This window comes from Trachinotus anak, unplaced genomic scaffold (genome assembly GCF_046630095.1).
Source record: "Trachinotus anak isolate AG129_WGS33_773 ecotype Australia unplaced genomic scaffold, CSIRO_AGI_Tana_v1 ptg000016l, whole genome shotgun sequence".
Lineage (NCBI taxonomy): Eukaryota > Metazoa > Chordata > Actinopteri > Carangiformes > Carangidae > Trachinotus > Trachinotus anak.
In genome coordinates, this window is record NW_027273867.1 from 13,050,167 (window position 1) to 13,071,729 (window position 21,563).

The 21,563-nt window shown below is 42.7% G+C and overlaps 1 protein-coding gene across 4 annotated transcripts; it reads right to left on the reverse strand.

The window, feature by feature from the left end:
* Positions 1-879: 879 nt before the first annotated feature.
* arpp21 (cAMP-regulated phosphoprotein, 21) lies at positions 880-12,206 on the reverse strand. 4 transcript variants are annotated; one of them, XM_071499731.1, is made up of 20 exons: positions 11,964-12,153; positions 7,360-7,523; positions 7,059-7,221; positions 6,902-6,940; positions 6,730-6,795; positions 6,517-6,628; positions 6,140-6,278; positions 5,517-5,654; positions 5,324-5,423; positions 5,113-5,208; positions 4,985-5,022; positions 4,810-4,866; positions 4,281-4,471; positions 3,564-3,704; positions 3,337-3,455; positions 3,142-3,216; positions 2,870-3,031; positions 2,576-2,678; positions 1,689-1,792; positions 880-1,401 (listed from the first exon to the last, which is right to left on the reverse strand). In XM_071499731.1, exons 3-20 carry the CDS (start codon positions 7,215-7,217, stop codon positions 1,243-1,245), a joined length of 1,998 nt encoding a protein of 665 aa, XP_071355832.1. In that variant the 5' UTR covers positions 7,218-7,221; positions 7,360-7,523; positions 11,964-12,153; the 3' UTR covers positions 880-1,242. The 4 variants fall into 4 exon arrangements, with proteins under 4 accessions (XP_071355832.1, XP_071355831.1, XP_071355830.1 ...); XM_071499730.1 differs by having other exon boundaries at positions 1,689-1,795; positions 11,964-12,148; XM_071499729.1 differs by having other exon boundaries at positions 1,689-1,795; positions 4,985-5,208; positions 7,059-7,218; positions 11,964-12,206.
* Between the last annotated feature and the right edge of the window lie 9,357 nt (positions 12,207-21,563).

Sequence of the window (21,563 nt, forward strand, 5' to 3'; positions counted from 1 at the left end):
CAGCTGTGCTTCTTCTACTATGACAAGTCAACATTGTTTTTACAATGAGAGCTGAAATGATTATTAATTAATCCACGCAAAACGTATCTGCAAAAATTTTGATAATTAATTGTTTATGCACATTTTGATGAAAAAATGACTAAATTTCATTTGTTACAGTGTCTACTTTTGTGAAATTTATTTGCTGATTTTTTTCTTTCATGATAGTACATTTAAAATGTTAGGCTTCTCTGATTTTTTTGGACAAAGCAAACAATTACGTCAATTGTGCACTATTTTCTGGACTAAACAATTAATTAATGAACTGTGGGGATAATCATCAAATTAAACATAATGGGAACAGTTATAGCTGCATTCCAAGATCGAGAAAAAACCTTGAGTTAGTTTGTGTTGACCATGAAAGGTAAAGTACCCAGTGGTAAAATTACCTTTATGGCTTTACATGTACTGAGAGTCTTTGAGCAGGAGGGGGCACTAAAGTCTTAAGACGGAAATCCTCCAGCGGCTTAATTGGGTATGGTAACTGGAAATGTTCTTTGCTATTTTTGTAGTTTGTAACAGATGTCATGTTGACTTGAAATGTCAAAAACCTGAATCATCTCTTTCTTTTTCAAGACTCTGTGTTTTAGTCTCTCAATAAAATACCCCAAAACTAAATGCCCACAATGATCAACCATATCAATGCAAAATCTTTCACTATATATTCAGACATGACATCCGTCTCCCATTAATGGACTCAGTGGTACATAACTCTTTCTATTTCCTGTTATAAATAGTATATCCTCATATAATGCATTTTATTTCCTGTATGTACCTCATCACAGCTGCCTCCACTCCCATTAGCACCATCATCGACATAAGACACATAAAGAGCCAGGATGAAATAATTCAGCCATAGGACTTTTTTATTCTCTTCACACAGTGCATTTCCTTAAAACACAATATATAATTTAATATCAATATAAAACTCAATTTGTGTATATAAATTATGCATTCAATACAGCAGCTCTGATATATACTATTAAGCTTTGGTACAGTGGTACATTTATATATGTGAGTGGGCGTATGTTGTGTGTGTGCATGCTTGTGTGTGTGAACCATAATGCCCTGTGGGCATCATCAGGAAGAAGGCGGGTGTAGGCGAGTATGGGGGGTGGGGGTGAAAAAAGGTGTTTGTGTTAAATACGTGTGATGAGTTCACACAGGAACCAAAGTATCATCACTCTGTCCGTCGAGGCATCATCAGTACTGTGCGCTCCAGGCCGGAGCGTTGAGGTTGGTGCAGCTGGGAGGATGGCAGCTGCTGTGATGGGAGGGTGGGGGCACCACACAGCAGTACCCCGCCTCCCCACCTACCCCAGTCACAACTTTACTTTGGGGATAGGACACTGAAACACCTCCCTGCAGAGGAGAGAGAAAAGAGAGAAAGTTGGAGCGAAGAATTTGCTAGAAGCAAAGTAGAGGTTTCTGGCACAACTTCACCGACTTCTAAGGTAGACGGAGAGAAGAAAAAGTCTGAAGAGGTCAAAACTCTTGCAGCATACAGAACAACTTTATTGTTACACCGACGCGTTTCAGCTCGTGCTATTTGCTGCCAGAAGCACTTTGCGAACTGCTAAACAGTTCTTTTTGGGGCTGAGATGTTCGGCTTTGACGTAGAACGACATCTTTGGGTGCTCTCTGCTCACCTGAACCATGCTACACTGATGAGAGGCCATGGGTGAGTAGGTTCCCAGCACAGCCTGCGCTTGGGTGAGGGAAGACTGCTGCACCCCCACAGTAGGGGCATAACCTGCTGCAAACACACATGTACATAAAAGATTATTAACAAATATTATCACTGCAATTTGCTTGACAAAGTGTAAGAAAAAGCCACAAGACAGCTTCACCCTTATTTTAGAACAGTTGTAAAGAACAATGTGACGCTTACATAGAGCATTAACAAATCGTTCCAGAAAATGTTTATTTGTTAGTAAATAAATATGAAAATTACTCCAATAAACAACATTTAACAAAAAAATAACATATAATTTATATAGTAGATGTATTTTCAGAGGATTTGGTTGGATGCATATCTTTATTGGAAACATTAAATCATAACAGCAACAAAAAACACTTGGGAAATACGTATATTCACCTTTTTTGAAGCATTGATGCAGTGCTGTGGATGTTATTTGTATTTCTATTCCAGTGTCGCAGACATTAATTTTGGTTTATTTTGTTAACACACACTGGTGCCTAGAGGGTGTTGACTGATTGTTTGCAGCTGTCTCAAGTGCATTCGCTCATTAAGAACTGAGCAGTCTGTGATATACTGTAACTTCTAACACATGAGTTTGTTGAAGAGTGTGTGTGTGTGTGTGTGTGTGTGTGTATCTTCTTTGTCTTTATCCCTGTGTTGAATAGAAGCAGCAGGAAAAGAGACCGGTTCACTGTGAGACCCTCAGACTACATCTCTGACAGTGTAACGGCCCCCTTCTCTACTGCCACAACCAGTGCCTTTCAACCACACACACACACACACACACACACACACACACACACACACACACACACACACACACACGGGAAGTACCTGTTGGTTGTGCTACTTGGCTGTGGATGTGCTGGCTGGGTGAGACAGGCCTGCATCCATGCTGAGCTGAGGTAGGGTACTGGCCATAGTAATACACAGGCACCTATAGGAAAATGATATTCAAAATACTACCTTTACTCCTACTAGCATTTACCTTAAATTCTTCTTTTAAATTGCAGGATTTCTATGTCAAAATCACATCACATCAGTCACAGAATGATTTATGTTTTATCTTTTATGCTAGGAGTCAGCACAGAAGTGAAAACTGTTAATTGCATCTGTGTGTTTCCCTACCTGAGGTGAGGGCTGGCAGTAGCTGGGGGGGTTGGGAGGAGGAGGAGGAGGAGGAGGAGCTGCATAGATGTAACCCTGACTGGGAGGGCAGAGAGGTGGGGTTTCACCCATTGACTGACAGCTCACCGTCACATGAGCAAACTGCGAGGAGAGGTCTTCAATCTGTGTGTGTGGGGGGGGGGGGGCGGAAAGGAGGTCAACACACGCGAGGATGCCCGTCAACACACACACATACTGTAAACACAGTTGTCGGACTGCGCAGTGATACATACTGTCGAGTAAGGCTGTGAGGGAGTGACAGGCAACATTTGTGGAGCTGTGTAAGAGACAGACGAGTACTGAACCACCTGCGAGAAACACACATATGGAGACAGAGATAAAGACACAAACAGTGACGTGTTTGTATGGCACTGTGAACATTTCTCGCATGTCAAACATTTCCTGCTCTGTGTGTGTGTGTGTGCTACCTGCTGCTGTTGCTGCTGAGAGGGAGAGCCTTGCAGCTGACTCTGGCTCCTGATTGGCTGCTGACTGTCTGGTGGGTTGTACACTGCAGGGGTTCCATCAGGGTTCAGGAAAGGCTGCCCTGAGAGGTTGAGTATGATAAATGTGTATGTGTTGTGTACTAAAATCTCACTGGTATGTGTGTGTGTGTGTGTGTGTGTATGTGTGTGTGTGTGTGTGTGTTAAGTACCAGTTTGTGGGTTCACTAATATGCTTCCTGGTGGGATCCCATTCTCCATGATGTAGGCAGAGTTGTGAGCCGGCTCTTCCATGATGGGAGGAGAGGAGGAGTGGGGACAAGTGGGTGGCAGTCTGAACAGAGCGATGGAGCCTGAGAGAGAGGGGGAGAGATGTAAAAGAAATATCAAATAAGGAGTCGAGATGAGAAAATAAAGAGTAAGAGTAGAGGGGGCAGAGATGAGAGAAGGGAGCCTCATTACATTCACATTTCAACATCTCAATCTGATAAAAAAAAAACAAAACTACACACTCCACCCCTCTCAGTGCTAAAAAAAAAATACTGCGTGTAACCCCTCAGCGCAGTCTCGGCGATGATGTATTTTTCTTCCCGAAAATGCGAAAAAATCTGGAGGTGTTGTGTGAAGATTTACAGCTATGGTGTGAAGATTCATGGATTGGGTTAAATTTTCACACCAGAACAACTTCCACTGCTTTTTGCTAATTAATGCTACTGAATAAAAATCAGATAATTTATAACCAGCGATTTTCCCAAGTGTGGTGTGGTGATGAAGTCTGGGAATATGTTTGCTGGGATACAGGTGCAGAGGAGTGAAGTGTCTCACCTTCGCTGACTGAATTTGCACATTGAAAGTGTGAGAAGAAGAAGATAAGAAGTGTTAAAAAGTCACTAAATGTTATTCTGATGCAAGGTTTAAAAAAGACGCACCTGAACCTCGTGTTTCCCAGCTGTGGTTGACGGGTTGACGGGGTTTCGGGGCGGGACTTGTCCACTGGTAGGAGGAATCAGAGTCGGTGCTGCTCCAAGGTCGGGGGTCGTTGCTATAGCGACAGTCGGTCTCAGTGCTGCTCTGCCTGCTGCTGCCTGTCCAACTGGAGCCTGAGCTGTCACGGCTCCCCCTGTGAGGCACATCCAGAATTATCCTACAGCCTTATTACTGCACGACAGCCCTGCCATTTATGTGAATGGGCAACAAAAGTGGCTTGCACACCTGCTGATGTGCCACATATAATGAAGCGCCGAAGGTTTTACATATGACATTAATGAATGTAAATTATCTAAAAAAAAACTTTCCTTCGGTTATTTTCATTCCGAATTGCAGGGAATCTTAAACCCTGACACGCACACAGAAATCTAGGTCTCGTTCTGTTTCCGCTGCAGATTCTGAAAAGCTCTGCGCCAGGCAGGCTGACCAGATTAAGATGATAAATGACTACACAGCTGCGCAGAGGTCTACCTGAAGAGCTGCCTTCTCCTCTGGGTCTCAGCATATGGATTGTACTCCTCCACAGCCCTGCACACACACACACACACACACACACACACACACACACAGACATATATTAATGTTCTCATCTAAATATAATAAGCTGAAAAGGCACATGGAGAAAATACACTGCAGGCAAGGTTACCTGGTTTCTGCACTGGCGCTCTCCTGGGTGCAGAGAGGCTGTAAGAGAACAGCAGAGAAATTAGTGAGTCTCCTCTCTGTCTCTATGACATGTCTGCCTGTCTGTCTTCCTCTGTCTCCCTGTCTCACCTCTTGGTTAAAGATTCGGTCTCGTACTCTTTGGTACTCCTCCTCTCTCTCCTCCATTGACTTGCTTTGCTTCTCCCGTAAGGGGTGGAGTCGGGTCTGTAAGGAGAGAGAAACAAGAACAGGTCAAACCGCTGATGGGGTACGATCAATGTCAATTATAAAGGAAATTCCAGAGAGAGCGGCAGCTATAGATATAGGAGGACAGACAAACCTGGTCATCTGAGCTGCTGTCTCTCTTCAAAATTATTTTCCAACAGTGGATCTCTTCTGCCTTGTCCTTGTGCACCTCGTCCAAAAAACGCTGCTCTGGTCTTGGTAGACAAACAAGTAAAAAGCGTTGTAAGTTCACAGTAAAAGGCAAGGATTTACATGCATATACTCACGGACACGTTATGCATGCTTACATGCGTGTGCTGCTGGTCCTGTTGATGATGACAGACTTGCCTGTCTGGTCTACATTGTGCTCCATGCCAAAGTAGGCCGCCACCCGATGGACCAGCATACGGTGGTAGGACGACATGTGAGGAAACTTCTTGAAGGGGCTGAGAGAGTTAGAAACGGGGGACGATGTGTGAAGAGAGAGGCGGGATGAAAAAGGAGAAGTGAGTGAAAGGGGTTGAGAGGAGGCAGACAAGGATAGAACCGGGGAGTGACGAAGGTGGGAGGGAGGAAGGTGAACGTGAGAAAGAGACAGAGAGGGAGAGAGAAGGAGGGAGAGACTGAGACTGGTTGTATTTTTTGGCTGAACTCCAGTTTCATCCCCTGTGGTCCAAACACACCCACACTAACATAACTGGCTCGATATATTGATCAGTACACCAAATGAGCTGTATGGACACAGCTATAAAATATGAGCTGAAAACATATTTCAAATTAGAATAAAACTGTGTTTAATCTCTTTTAGGATTTAGCCGCATTACACAATTTATTCCAGCACATTTAAATAGGTAGCGAGCACAATGAGGACCCAAGGTTATGTACTCTCCTTCACACACTCCTTCAAACACACACACACACACGTGCAGACCTATTGCTGGTGATGAAGTCGATCATGTCCTGCTCCAGTTTAAGCAGCATCATGCGGTCTCTGGGGTTGCTGTTGAGAGTGTCGACGATAAACTGGTGCAGGTCTATGCCGGTGGAGTCGGTGTACTCCACGCTGGACTCTGAGAGCGACAAAGGCAGGCAGGATGTATTACGAGTCAATAAAAATAAAAATACAAAAAAACTCACTGCAATATTAAACGCCCCAGGAGAACTACATCTAAATAGTGGCACAGAATTACATTTTATTACATTTTATTTGCTTTCTCTCGTCTCTTTTTTATGAGTCATCAATCACACGCAGATACGCATTCACACACACACACACACACACACACACACACACACACACACACACACCTTTGGACAGTGAATGTTTCTTTGGATCTGTGCTTCTCTCCTGCTCTTCCTCCTTGCAGGAAGTTCTCTCATTGTCATGGCAGCTCGATGAGATGTTTGTGTCTGGAGATGCCTGAGAGAGAGAGGGGAAAATAAGGAGTAATTTGAGTGTGATGATGATGATGATGAAGAGGAGGAGGTGGATGATAATGTGTTTATGCGTGTGTGCGTTACCTGTGTTTCTTCAAATGGTGAGGACTCCTCGCAGACAGCCATACTGCGCACTAACTTTCCTTTAGCCTGAAATACACGCAAAGAAGCAGGAAATATTACAAATTCTTAGAATGTAATGCAATCGATATTTCAGTAAGAATGAATAATGAGAGGCAGAATTATTTTAGCTTACCTTGACTCTTTTCTTTGGTTGCACCTGGTTACAGTGTTTCTGCAAGTGAGCACACAATTTGTCATAAAGCGAGCACGTGAGGGGGGGGGGTTGCATAATGTTAAAGTGGTATATTACTAATGGGGGACTCAGCAGGAGCTATGTTAGTGTCACTTGCCTGCTGCTCCAGCTTCTTATTGTCATGGTGACACTCGTCCTCCCTCTGATTGCAGAGGGGCAGACATGGAGGAGGGGAGGGGCAGCTGATTACATCGCATGACGTCACATCGCAGGGCTTTAGGAGGACATCTGCACTTTCGGTAGCAGCTTCAGTCATCCTGCTAAACAACACAAAACATGGACTGTCAGGCTGTGTGTGTTTACCTAAAAAATGTCTGCATTTGTATATTTTACTGCTATGTACAAATATCTTCACCAGCATTTGCATGAGTCTGTGAATGTGTATACGCTGTTCGTACCTATCTGGAGTTGTTTACTGGAGAGCCTCACAGGTGAATGATGAGGTCATATATCCCATGTTCCCACCAGGCAGCCAGAAACACAATTATCCTCTCTCCGCCTGTGCTCGCCTTCTCTACTGTTTCTCTCTCTGCCGGCTCTTTACTGGTCAGTGGAAAATAGCCTGAAGAGATTGAAAAACACAAAAGAAAAAACGGTGTTAGTGGTCATTGTACAACAGAAACACCACTGCACTATTTCACACGCATATCAAACAGTTGCCAGAGCATATAAGCATGGTTTCTGGAAATGACATCAAGTAGCTAAGCTTATGTGTGTGTCTGCATATGTGTGTGTTAATGTCTGCCTGGCTTCCCAAATGCTCTCCAGGCTTGACAGTTAATTGCTGCTTTAAGTGTATTACAGTAAGTGTGCCTGCGCATCTGTGACGGTAACATATAGGCCTGTGCTTGGATGTGGTATTTGCTTGTGTATTTACATGTGTGTAGCTCATGTAAACGCTTGACTGGTGTGTGTGTGTCTGTGTGTGTGTGTGTGTGTGTGTGTGTGTGTGTGGGGGGGGGGGGGGGGGGGGTCGGTTTGAGTGTGTCCTCAAGCTTTTCTTAGAAGCAGCAGCTGTGGAGAGTATCATCCGATCTGCCAGCGCTGATATTCCCAGAATGCCAAACTGAGTCTGTGATCCCAGTGGTGAGAATATTGCCGAGACCAAAGAGATAGACACACACACAAGAGGAAGTGACATTCCACCAGCTTTTCCAAAGGGCCAACTGCGTTCAGTGGGGACACATTCCGCTGTAACACATAGCTCAAGGGGACGCTTATTCCTGTAACACCTGGGACAGAATAACGAGCTCAGAGGATGCTGAATCCCATAACATGGTTATTTAACACCCGACTGGAGATAATAGCTGTTTTTTAAAAAAGGTCCCTGTCAGTCCATGTGCAACCAAAGCGGTGTTTACTTCTAATACCGCCTCAATGAAACACAATACATGACAGCAGCGATTCCACCCAGGAAAAATATTCTTAGGATAGAAGAGAGGCGTCTCAAATCTTTGCATGTGTTGCTGTAAAATTCATGGTGTGAATATCTTGAGCAAAATGAATATGATATGTGGTACATTTTATTTATCACATTTAATGGACATAGAATTAAATCATATTGCAATTTAACTTGTTAGCGTTAGTGGTTTAGTTTGGTATTCGGTAGTGGTGTAATATCACAAATGTTTTTTAATCGTATACAGGTAGTTGTATGGATTATCGTTCCACCCAGACTGAAAAGACCATTTCAAATTAATGTTTTCCAGAGAAATGAGTCTTGTGGTGTGACAACTCTTTGAGTTGAGGCATTATTGCAGGGGACATTCTTCACTCTGTATTAAAAAGATGTGATTGGCAGAAAATAATCTAAAATGATTTTAATGGTTGATTAATTCTCTTCAGGCAAAAATTACAACATTTCTTGGTTCCAGTTTCTCAAATATCCTGCTTTTCTTCATCATATATGATAGTGAGCATAATAAATTAGTATTTTGAAGCATTGCTTGTAAAAAAAAAAATAATTCCAGTAAATTGTGATGCATCTTTTCACTCATCTCTGACATTTCATAGTCAAGACAATTAATGGAGAAAGTGACCAGCAGATTAATTGATAATGAAACTACTCATTAGTTGTGGTTCTGCTGTTTATTAGAGCAGGATGCTGGGAACGATCTGTATCTCTGTCTCTGCGATGTGGTCTACTGCAGTCCAGGGAAGAGGAAACGGTCTGCAGACATAAAAACACTCTAAAGGACATAATAACTTGGGAGGCTCCCTAATGTGCTGTTGACATGTTTTTTGCTGATGTGTCCTTTAACTAAACAGACCAGCTCTATGTGTGCTGCACTGAATCTGACCTCAAACCTCAGACAGAAGGGAGGGACAGTGAAAAAAAGAGACACATGTCCTTTAATCATTACAATCAAAGGAAAAAGTGTATGAAATAAGAGAAACCATGCTGGTGTCGAACTGTATTAGAGCTGTGACTCTACAGCTATCAGAGAAGAATGGGGACACAGCATCGGCAGAATGACATAGGGCAGATATACTACAGAGAAAACAAGATGAATGGGAGGCGAAGGAAGCAGGGGGATGAAGAGAGATGAGGAAACGGTCTGCAGGGACTTTAAAGGTGAAGAGGGGTGAAGGAAGGCGCTGGAGAAAGAAAAAAAGTGAGGAATTAGTGATAGAGAGGCTCGCAGCACAGTCTGTCTCCAGGCTTTTCAGCCGTCGGCCGTGAGGAGGGGATTTGAGTGGAGCTACCAGTTTTTGAGCTGAGCGCTGCAGAAGCGGCGGGCCGCCCGGGGAGAAGGTGTGACACGATCATTAGCGCGTGACGGATGGCGGCGGGAGGCAGGGAGCGCCAGTACCCGCTACATCATCATCCATCTGCTGCTCTCCTCGAAGCCTCCAGCCTCGGAGCCACTTACTCACCAGGACACCTTTCTTCTCCAGCCAAGAGCTGCCTGGCTCATCTACACTGACACACAGGCAGGCCAGTGGGAAAACATCCAAAAGCTACTTTAGATGGCCATTGTCAGCTGAAGCAAGTTATATTAAGTCCTTAAGTCCAGCACAATCCAGCCTGTAATTAAGACCACTGAAAAATCTATCTTTGAATACCAGCACTGTAATTATCAGTGGCTGCTGCATTGTTTAACACTGAGGTCTTCCATCGTACACTGTATGCTCGTGGTTATTTTCTTGCCCTCTCCACTTGTAGGCATTTATCTGCACATCTCTCCATTTCTGAGAACATTTCGACCTGCTTTCTTTTTTTATTTGTGCCCTTCCATTTCAAGAAAACCTATAAAAAAAAAAAACTGGGAAACTTCATTGCCTATGGTCACAGAAGCTGCTGTTTGTGTTTTGTCTCTAAGGTTGCAGCTGAATTTAAAATATGATTTTGTTTTCTCTCTCTCAGCTCGGAGCTCATTAGGAAATGATTCAGAGAGAGACTAAAAACCAAGAGAGCAGGTCTCTCTGGTTTAAAATAATTATTGAGGATTTTGAGGCAAACTCAGAGCCCTCAGCGCTTTGTTTATCCATAATGTGCACAGGCTTTGCCCCCAAGCCTCTAATTGGGCTGCTTTTGTTTCCCTTTTACATCACACAGGGGGTTTTTTCTGACCATTTTTTTCTCTATATATTGTTGCATCTTCTTTGCTTTCACCTTTTACATTTACTGCTGAAATCTTTCCTCTCTGGGAAAGTTTCACTTTATCTCCTTGCTGCAGCATATTTAAGTCAAATAAAACAGGTCATGAATGATTTCCTCCCCCACTTTAAGAGAAGCAAAGAACAGAAAGTAGGCTACTGGTGTAATTTAGGTTATATCGTCCTTTGAGTCATCAGCACCTGGGCAGCCACAGAAGCCTTACTGCCAAAGAGACTTGTGGGTGCGACAGCTGTGGTGCTCTGCAGCTGAACTCCAGCCTGAGATGGGGAGGGGGGGGGGGGGGATACCTGCATGTGCACAGCACGCAAGATTACAGGGGCACTTCACACAGAGTCACGCTGCGTAGCTCCTCATAGTTTACAGCTCAAAACTGATGGCATGTCGATTGTGTAACAGCGCTCACACGTTCAGACGGAGGATGCGGTTAGTGGGCTAAAACAAACAGCTGTCATGTTCGTGCACAACGTCGCGGCATCCTGTTTAACCCACGTTACGGGACCGGCCAGCAGCAGGGCTCGACCGGGTAAATGCGATCTACCCATCACGCTCCCGGGTGGGTGACTGCAGAGTGCCGGTGGGAGCCGTGCTGGAGTGTGTGTGTGTGTGTGTGTGTGTTTGTGTTTGTGTCACATTACTGTGACCCGGGCTAAACTGAAACACCGGGCTATTTTTACAGCGGAGCAGGGAGTGGACCTCCTGCTCCGGGACTTCACCGTGCTGTCAGCTGCATGTGGGGAGACGGAGAATGATACACAGCGGGAGGACTAATGTGTATCCAGCGTTACAGCCGCTGACAGAGAAGGGACTTTTAACTGGAAAACAAAAAAAACACACACACACACACACACACTTGGAAACTGACAACTCAAATCTTTTCAAACTCAAATGTCTACTCTCAAACACCCAGCAGCGACCACAAATATAAAGAGAGAAGCAGCTGTTATCAAATTCCTAATCAAAAATGTGGCTGCCCCGTTTCCTCCAAGTAAGGATAAATATGTTTGGCTAAAAAGTATTAATTCACACAACACATTCACCGGCTCGTAAACGACCGCTATCATTCATTCAGCGGTGTCGCTAACACGGCAGACCCGGGGGAGATCGCCGCGCTCCGGGGCGCAGTTAGCTAGTTACAGCCCCTCATTTAGCCGCTTTCACCGAGGACTTTCAGCTAAATTAACACCATTTTCACAACCTGGCGTGTTGTTTTGTCGCCCTACTTCACGATCCACTACTGGCGTTGACAAAACACCATAAAATTTAAAAAAATAAAAAAAAAAAGACAGCAAGGAGCGTCGATGTCAGCCATCGGAGTAACCGTTAATCAAGCTAACCGAGGAGATGAGCAACCGTCACCGCGGAGAGAGTCCGTTATCTTACCGTGAGTGGACGGCTCCCTCCCTCCGTGGGCTTCCGCCGGTGTAGCCTCCCGATCGACAGACTGCCGTACACCCAGCGTCTGTTGACTGTGAGGTCCGTCGCTCCTCCTCCGCCTTTTGCCTGTCTGTGTCGGAGCAGGAGGAGCAGGGGAGGGGTAGGTGAGGGAGGAGGAGGAAGAGGAGGGAGGAGGGGGGGGGCACAGCTCTGAACCCTGAGCCACACGCCCACACACACGGGATGCACGACAGCCATGGCTCCACCAGCCCACTCATCCTTACCTCTGTCCCTGTGTCCCGCTCCTGTCTCCTCCTGTCTCCTCCACCTGTCCTGCACCTCCTCCAGGAGAGGGGGACATTCTCTCTTCCTGTGCCTTTGTCAAAGCTAAAATACTCCTTTTATGCATTTTACTCAAGTCATGTCACTTAAATGGACGGATTGTGAGACAACAGGAACACAGGCAACAATCATAACCAACACAGGAGCAAGACCCCAAAACTGAAAGAGACGTGGTTTGTGGTCGTTTGGTGTCCCTTTGACGTCATCATGTCTCTGTAGTCATTTTGTGCCCATTTGTGGTCGTTTGTGTCTCTTATCGTGTGTCGTGGTAGCCCCCCACCCTTTGGGCCACCAGGTCTATACACAGTAGGACTCCAGTAATCAATCCATACTTGTACTCCATTAGCATCCAGAGGGACTTGTTCTTTGCACTCCACTATATTTGATCGACAGCTTTATAGTTATCTTACACATTAAGGTTTTATATGCACTGAGCTCATGATACACCACAGATTGAACGACCCACCAGTATATGCAGTAGTTAGCTAAAACTGTAAAATGCTGCCTTTGCAGTTCCAATAATATATAGTAACACTCACAGGGGCCACTTTATGCATTGTGATTACTTTAAATTTTGCTTGATACTCAAATTGCATTTAAAAATACTTTGAGACTTTTACCTAGGTGACATTTTAAATGTATGACCATTACTTCTAATGGACTGTTTTCATTTTGCAGTGTTGCTAATTTTACTTACAAAGATCTGAGTACGAATACAGCAACCACTGCTCTTATACCACAATAAAAAGGAATTTCCCCAGTTCAAATGAAGTCACAGTGAGTGAGCAAACACCCTACGAGTGGAAAGCATAAAGTTATATTGACAGGAGAGGCTTGCAGAGTTTAGTAAGATCTGCCACCCTCTCATCTGTGACTGAGAGACCTCACATTAATCTTGAGGATGGAGAACTGTTTAAAAAAACTGAGTGTCATATAATTCAGGCCGTACAGTAGCTCATATATGTACAAAAGACAACACTTATACGTTCTGTACATACAGTATATGGATTATGCAGTTAATCAACTATGGATTTAAATTTAAAAACCCTACGTTCAGACAAGAGGTAGAAGAGATAGGCTACTATATATATATATATATATATAGTCTATAATATGGTGAGAAAAGACTGCGTCAGAGTTGGGTTATTTGCATCATGAAAATCAAATAAATATGTACCTCTATTATAGAAAATTCAGGAGAGATCTTAACCCCATGTCTGTTTGCAGTGGCCATCAGAGGTAGAGGAAGGGGAGGGGTAATTGGAATTGCTTTATACACTGTTGTGAATTTGATTGACTGTAGTGGAGCAAAAAGTACAGTATTTCCTTCTGAAATGTAATGCACTAATGAAAAATGCAACATCACTTCGATTTTATAATAGATGGGTTTGGTGTTAGTGGGGAGTTGATCTAAAAATTTTAAATTTTAAGCTATTAGGTGTACAAGTATCAGTAATAGCCTGAAGAAGCCTGTGATAATATGTTTGTATATGTAGGACAAGGCCACAGTGTTCTCAGTGGTGTCTGCAGTCTGGGCCAAAGAGAGTGGTATCATTTATCACCGTGTCTGTTTGCACCTACCATAGAGTCCCTGCCCTCTGAATCTGAATCATATTCTCTTGTCTTTCTATGGTTACAACACAACAAACCCAGGTAATAAGATATCTTGTTATGAGGATGACAACTTGTTGAATGTTACTAAGCTTTATATCAGTATCGCAGCCAGGTCAGTTTTAGAATTACTGAGGTCATACGTCCAAGTTTGGTGATGTCTACAGAACTGATTGCAGTCATCCTTTACAAATATATTCAATTGGGGCTTTGGTGGATTAACCCGTTGGGGTCCCGGGGCAAGAATGACCTATTGGCCCCCTAATACCCTCCCATTCCTCCCCATGTAATGCATATAACGTTTTTTCTTATGGTGTAATACCACCTGGTCCCAAATTTACTCAGTGTTAATTTGATTGAAAACATGGATTGAAAAAGATACGAAAATGATTAGTGTTAAGGTCCAATATTCTACATAATTATTAAAAATACTATAAACTATAACTGTTACCACACAGAGCTCGATAAGAATCTGACAGCAAATTAAGGTTTGGTCTGAGTGACGGTTAATTGTTACCAATTTGTTACTAATTGTATCTAATAAAAGGAAATCCAGCATTTGCATCACCCAGACTTGTTAATGGTGTCTCACATTTGAAGGATATATGTATTATTAGCAACCTTTATCTGCATGCTCTGCTTCTTGTTTAGCCAGAGGAGAAATGTGGACTTTCTATGAATAACATCTTCAGGTTACTGCACATCGGAAACTGTGCACACCCACGCAGTTCACTTTAAAAGGGCTTCACCTTCTGTTTTTAACATGTAATGACTTATAAACAAGTCCTGCTGAGACACTGCCTTATTTCCAGGTTTAACAATCCCCACAAGACCAACTGGGGGAATGAACAGGAAACACAGATCTGTGAGGAGATAGGAGCATCAGGTCTTGAGGAGATTCATTCTTGTTCCATTAATTCTCCTCTCATTCAGTTCAAAGTCATTCACAGACTCCATTATTCAAAGACAAAATTACACAAGATATAACCCGAGATCTCTCTGATATGTGATAAATGTAGCCTGGAGGAGGCAAACCTACTTAACAGCTTCGCCCTTTGTCCCAAGATAGAAAATGATTGGTCTGAACTTTTTAAAACACTCTCTGAAGTAGTTGATATCTCTAATGAACCAGACCCTGTTTTAATAGTTTTGGAAATCTCAGAGCTGAGATTCAACACTGTAAATGACAAAACAACACATTCTCCTCTATTGCTTAATTATAAGAATAGCCTTCTTATGCACTGCATGAAAAAGGTCAAATTCTGTCACAGTGAATTAACCAACAGTGCACCTGGAAAGCAGAAGGTTCTTGTTAAACAACAGACTTTTAGTGTTTGATAAGACCTGGCAGCCTCTCATCTGTTACCTGGAGACATTAAACATTAATCCCGGGGATCGAGAACTCTATTTAGATTTGAATTTTATATTGTCTTTCTTTATTCTTAAACAGTGAATGTCACTTTCTTCTCAGGTACTACATGTATTACATTTTAATGAAACCAACAATGACCACCCCTAAGTGAGAATAAACACTGTAAGGTCACGAACATTTTGTTGATGTTACAATGCAGTCAAAAAATATTGTGATTATTAATTATAGTTGATTAATATTAATTTTGATAATATCTTTTTAGCTTTTGCAATCTTTTTCATAGCCTATACAGTTTAAACGTGCTGTACATATGTGAACTGTAGGGACCAAAACATCAAGCACACTCGGTGTCACAACCACAAACTACAGAGATGACTGAGCACGGGCCTCAGGATGTGCGTCATCGAAAATCTAGCAGACATTGCTATGTGTGTACATAATTGCCCCCCACCCCACCACTGCATAAATACACTTCTACCAAAATTTGTCATGTTGTAATGACACTTACAAGGAACACATCTACATCACGCTTAACACAAATGCAGTAAAACCAAATTCAGGGCAATTTTTTGCCCTCTTAAACAAGTCATCCACAGACAACTGGTGTGGATTTAATGTACAATTTGTCCTGGAAAGTGGCCAATGACAGAAACAGAAACACACACACACGCACACACGCACGCACACACACACACACACACACACACACACACACACAAACACCTGCTCTCTGCTGGTTCCGGCAGCATGGTTGGCATGTGTGGACACAGGACAGAGACTCAGTGGCGCTCGTTTCCCGTTACGCGTGCACAGACATACCGCCACTGTTGTGGCTTGTTATATAAACATACCTCATTAGAAAGTGCACAGCTGACTGTGTGTATTTGTGTGTGTGTCATACTGTTACATCAGTTCCAGGGCCTCACTGAGGTGCAGAGATATCTGTCTAAAGACCTTACTAGAAGTGAGATCAGAGTGGCCCTCGTCACAGGGAGGCACTGGAGGGTAAACTCACTATCTCCTCTGGTAGACACAAAACTAAGTCCTTATATTATGAAATATTTTTCTACAGCCTTACCCTTGAAAACTACTGTTTCACATTGATGTACAAACTTCAATTGTGTTGGTGTTCAATAATAAGTTCATAATTAACTTAACTAGCACCCATGGTATACTATTGAAAGACATATGTTGACATTTTGGGATATACACTTGTTCTCTTTCTTTCAGATAATAATAATAATAATAATAATAATAATAATAATAATATCATGTCTGTACGGTAAATATGAAGGTGTAGCCAGCAGCTGCTTAGCTTAGCTTTGCACAGACTTTGCCCTTAGGAAACAAAATCCACCTTTTTAATGCTTTATCACATCTTGTTCAGTCCTTACATAAAGTGAAGTGTGTTTTGTCTTTGACTTTTGGGAGCAGTAACTTTCTTGAATCTAGGTGACTGGCACATAACGTCTGGCACCTGTAAAGCGGTACAGTATTTTTACACAGTGTTTTTACACTTTTGTATTTGTACCGATTAAACAAGTGATATATATATATAATGTGTTAATAAGTGAGGTGTAATGGTGCTGGTAAGCAGATTTTTCTTTAAGCAAATCTTCGGATAGAGCCAGGCTAGCTGTTTCCCCCTGTTGTCAGTCTTAATGTTAAGCTAACCAGCTGCTAGCAGCATAGGTACTGTACACAGATCAGAGCAGCATCAATCTTCTCATCAAACTCTTTGATAAAAATAAACCAGATGTTTCCTAAAATTTCTTTGCTGCCTGGTTGGTAGAGTTTTATGGATGTTGTTTGGTTGCTAACAGGAGGCCATGGTTTTTATTTACCCTTACATCACAGCGTCAGAGTAACTTACACCATTGCTTATGAATCTGCCAATGCAGACATAGCTATCTCCTTTGATCATCAGTGTGCGTAAATGTCTATGTGTGCATGTGTGTACAAGAGATCGAGTGACACCTCAACAAGTGAAGCTCATAAATATTAATAAGGGCTTCATAAATATTCAGAAGGCGGGCTATGAATATTTAAACTATGATGGAGCATGTGGCCGGGTGACTAGACAGCCACAGACAAGAAACAGACAAATAGACCTCCTCCTTTGCTTCCTAACCTCAGTGAGATGCAGCAGCACAGCCTTTCTTTTAGGCTACATTAATTCTAATTAGGAATACATAATTTTTATGATTTTGTTTTCATGTGAACTATGGCTCAGGATAAGAATAATGGCCCTCATGATGTTTTGCAACAGACTACCAGCTTCCCTGTTCAAATGAGGTAAACCTGCTGAGTGGAGGCTTCTTAATTCAAACTGTCCACATACAGAACAACACCAGGATCATTTCTACTGTATATACTATTTACTGGTTTCTGTCCATATTATAGATCCATGACTGACATGTCGTAACTGCATTCATCGTGCATATATTTCATTTAGTATATATCACAGTTACATCCCCTCCAGTATTTTTGCTACTGTTTTGCACTACCTGGTTAGACGTGAGACTGAATTTTGTAGTGTGCATCTACAATGAATCTGTATATAAATCAGTCTAATCTTTGTGCTGTTAAATATCTTTGATTAATGAAAACACATTTGAGTCCCCACAGTATGATGAAGCATCATTAATACTCATGTCAGAAAATGGTTACATTACAAGATATGAATGCTAATTTAAGAAATATCACAGCAGAATCAAGTCTAACTAGGCAGTAAGCAACAAACAGTTTGTGTTTATATATTTTTTGTGTGTTAATGTCTCTATAAGAACCCATTTCATATGGTAAAAAGGTAGTAAAAGATCCTCTAAACATCTTAAAATAGTGTACGATCTACCCAGAGTCATAGTTCTGCATCACAACAGGGTTTACATTAGTAACACAGATATCACTATTCTGATTGGTAGGATGCAGGCAGATGTCACTGCCGTTTTGCATCACAAATGAAGATTTTGCTTGCAAATGTATTTGAGGATGTTGTGTGAAATTGTTAATAAAGCTACTGCAGAGAGTGGAGAGAGAGATTGTATAAAGTCAAGGAGAAGAGATCCTAAATGTAGGGTCTAGAGATTAGGATGGGCCCTTTGAGTAGGTTTCAGAGGTACAATTTACTGATTGCACAAGCACTGACTATTTTAATTAGAGGCATCACTCACTGTTTTATTTCTCACCCAGAATATAAACAAAGAACATTAACCTGACTTGATGGTGCTCATGTGGTCACACCTTTATGCAATGTCCTGCAGTGTAAACTGTACCTATATCTGGGGGTACCTGAGGTAAAAACACACAGCAAAAAAAAAAAAACAAAAACTGTATGAAGCCCTGATGTAACTCCCCAGGGAAAGTGGGTGATGAATTTAGATGCAGTGCGTCAGCAGTCAGAATTACAAAACTATGAGCACAGTGAGGAATAATATGGGTTCAAACGTGGGCTGGGCTGAGAGTGCGCACTCAGATTGTTCCAGCGCAGAGCTAAAACAGTTAGTAGCTCGGGAGTGGGGTGAAGGAAGCATCGGTACGAAGAATCCACCTGACTGGCTTTATTTTCTGATCAATGAGAGTGACTCACTGTGGATCACCTTCCACAGCATGGAAATAATCCAAGATAGGCTTGTGCTCTGTGGACAAGGATCATATTCAATGTGCGTAAATGTGGCCACCTACACACACACACACACACACACACACACACGTATAAACTGTATCAGAATGTGTAAGAAATGTGTGTGAAGGTGAAGGAAGTGCACCTGTCAAGTGATAGACCTCAGCAGTGCAATGGCTGTGTGGGTTTGTGGTCTATAACGGATGTTTGACAGGCTGATGAGCTCTGGCACTAACACACTCCTTCCTCCACACATTCTCCCCTCCTCTGCCTGTCTTCTCATCTCTTAAGGCGGTGGGCGTAAACTCCCCCCTTTTCTTCCTAAATGCCGTCTTTCCATCTCCACTCTCTTCCCTCCTGCTCCTCAAATCCTTCCATGCATGTTGTTTTTCGCTGATTGCGAGTTTGACAGGTCTTCAGAGAGAGAAACGCAGAGGGAGAGGCATCAAACAATCTCCTCAATTAGACAGCCCACACAAATGTGCGTCTGAACTCTGTACCATCTTCATCAGTTGTCGCAGTTTTCATCTTTCAGTCGCAGACACCTTTGTTCCCGAGTTGAAAACACACTGTTCACAACAAAGGCAGAGAAAACCATTTAGCTTTGAAGAACAGAAGCCACGACAAGCTTTTAAGGTTTATTTGCATCGAGAGGAGGGAGTCTCTCGGCTTTTTCTGCCTTAATTGACCCATCAGTTTGCCTGAAATTCGCAAAGGCTACACAGCGGCCACTAATGTGAGGGCATTCACAATGCAAATGGGTCTCTGACTGATTTTGTTATAAGATTTAATATAATCTCACATTTAAAGGGCCACATCTCAGCAGCTTAAATGCAATTATTGTGGAAAGGGGAGCTGGGGAAGTTGCTGTTGTGGTCCAGTGTCATATGGTAATTACACCTGCTGACTGAAAATGAAAAGATCTTGTTATATTTCTGATGCAAAGAATAATAAGTTTGCGAGTTTAAACAGGAACTAAGACACAAAGTACAGCACACACAGCCTCTTTGGTCTTATGTCACTATCCAGATTTTCAGCTGTCACTAAGCGCTGATGACTAAATGTCAAAGAAACACACACACACACAAAGAAACACACATTATCTAATGGTGCTACCTCACTCTCTCACTCTCTCTCTCTCTCTCACACACACACACAGGAAGAGAAAGAGAAAGTAAAAGACAGGAAGCGAAGGGGAGGTGAGACAGGTAGAGTCCATACAGGACCTCCGTATGGTCAACAATGGGATGAGTCAATACTGTAGTAATACTGTGGTGCACTGCAGCATACCTGGAGGGGTTCAGACCTGTTGATGCAATCAGCGGTGGATGTCTCGAGTTTTCTCTTTCCTGCCATCTGTCTCCTCTCCACTTGGCTGTCAACCTCCCTCACAGCCCCCACTCCCATCTTTCCTCCCACAACTCCTGACTTCCTCTCCCCTCTCTCCTCTTCGCTCGTTATACACGTTACTGGGAAAAGAAAACGACGGCTCTGTGAAAGTCAGTTCTTGGAGATGAAGAAAAAAAAAAAAAAATTTCACAAGTCATTGACAACAGCTCATTATGCTATTTCAGTCATGTTTTCTCTTTCACGTCTGTTTTTGGATTGTATCTTAATTTTGCTCATTATTCTGCCTCATAATTTTAAAGGGCACTGTTGATACGGTTTCACCGATTTAATGTCACCATTTATTACTAAAACTGTGCACTGGTATTGAATGGCATTTTGGCCTCTGAAGCTCCCTTGTACAATTTTACTTCATGTATGAAAACAAACAGGTTGACTTTAAAAGGTTTTCATCAGATAGCAGTAAAAAACTTTTTTTTTCCTCATGCATCTTTCTGTCTCTCCTACACATACATCCTCCTCCTCCCGTTTCTCCCATCTTCAGGAACTAAATGTTTTCCCTCCCTCCCTTCCTCAAAACCTTAAATTTCTTCCCTCCTTCCTTCCTCCCTCCCTTTCTTCCTTCCTTCCAATTGTCTTAATCATTTCCTTAATTTATCACTCCCTCTTTCTCTGCATCCTAACTCTCATCCTCTATCATTGACCTGGAAGCCTCTGAGCCTGTTCGCTCAGCTCTGGGCATCATGACCATAAGCTGAGTCGCAAGGCTATTTATATTTGTTCCTAATGAGGTGAGATTTCTCTCCGCCATAGCAACGGTCTCTATGGATACCCTGCACTTGGATACCAGATCCCATCCTGTTTTAAATGTCTTATTATGGGCTGCGCCTTCCCCCGTGTATTGTAGCCTAATTAATTCTGAATTATCACCCTTTGCTGTGTGAACGGTGCAGAAATGCCCTGAAATTACCACCAAGCCGATGGCATCAGCACAAGTTTACATCACAAATAAAGATTAGACTTCCACTGGTCAATTTGCAGCATCAAAAAGATCAATATCAAAGCACTTAGACATGCAACCTGATGCACAGCTCACTTGTTTTAAATTGTCAACTTCTGCAACAAGCAGAAGGGAGTAGAGATCTCTACAGGTGCTCTCATTATTTGATCTGAAACACAAATACACACACAGGAGGAGTATCTGTCTTCTGAGAGGCTGATGGGTGTGCCATTGATCAGGTCTGAGCCAAGTGAGGAGCTGGATGCAGCACAAGACCCAGACAGCTGAGTTCAGATCATTAGAGGATCTCTG

What these genes read in the sequence shown, in the direction of transcription:
- arpp21 (XM_071499729.1), bottom strand. Translation starts at nt 7,217, where the DNA reads ATGACTGAAGCTGCTACCGAAAGTGCAGATGTCCTCCTAAAGCCCTGC. An exon ending in GAAACATTCACTGTCCAAAG is followed by an intron (nt 6,279 to 6,516) that starts GTGTGTGTGTGT and finishes TGTCGCTCTCAG; the next exon opens with AGTCCAGCGTGGAGTACACC. An exon ending in ACAGCAGCTCAGATGACCAG is followed by an intron (nt 5,209 to 5,323) that starts GTTTGTCTGTCC and finishes CTCTCCTTACAG; the next exon opens with ACCCGACTCCACCCCTTACG.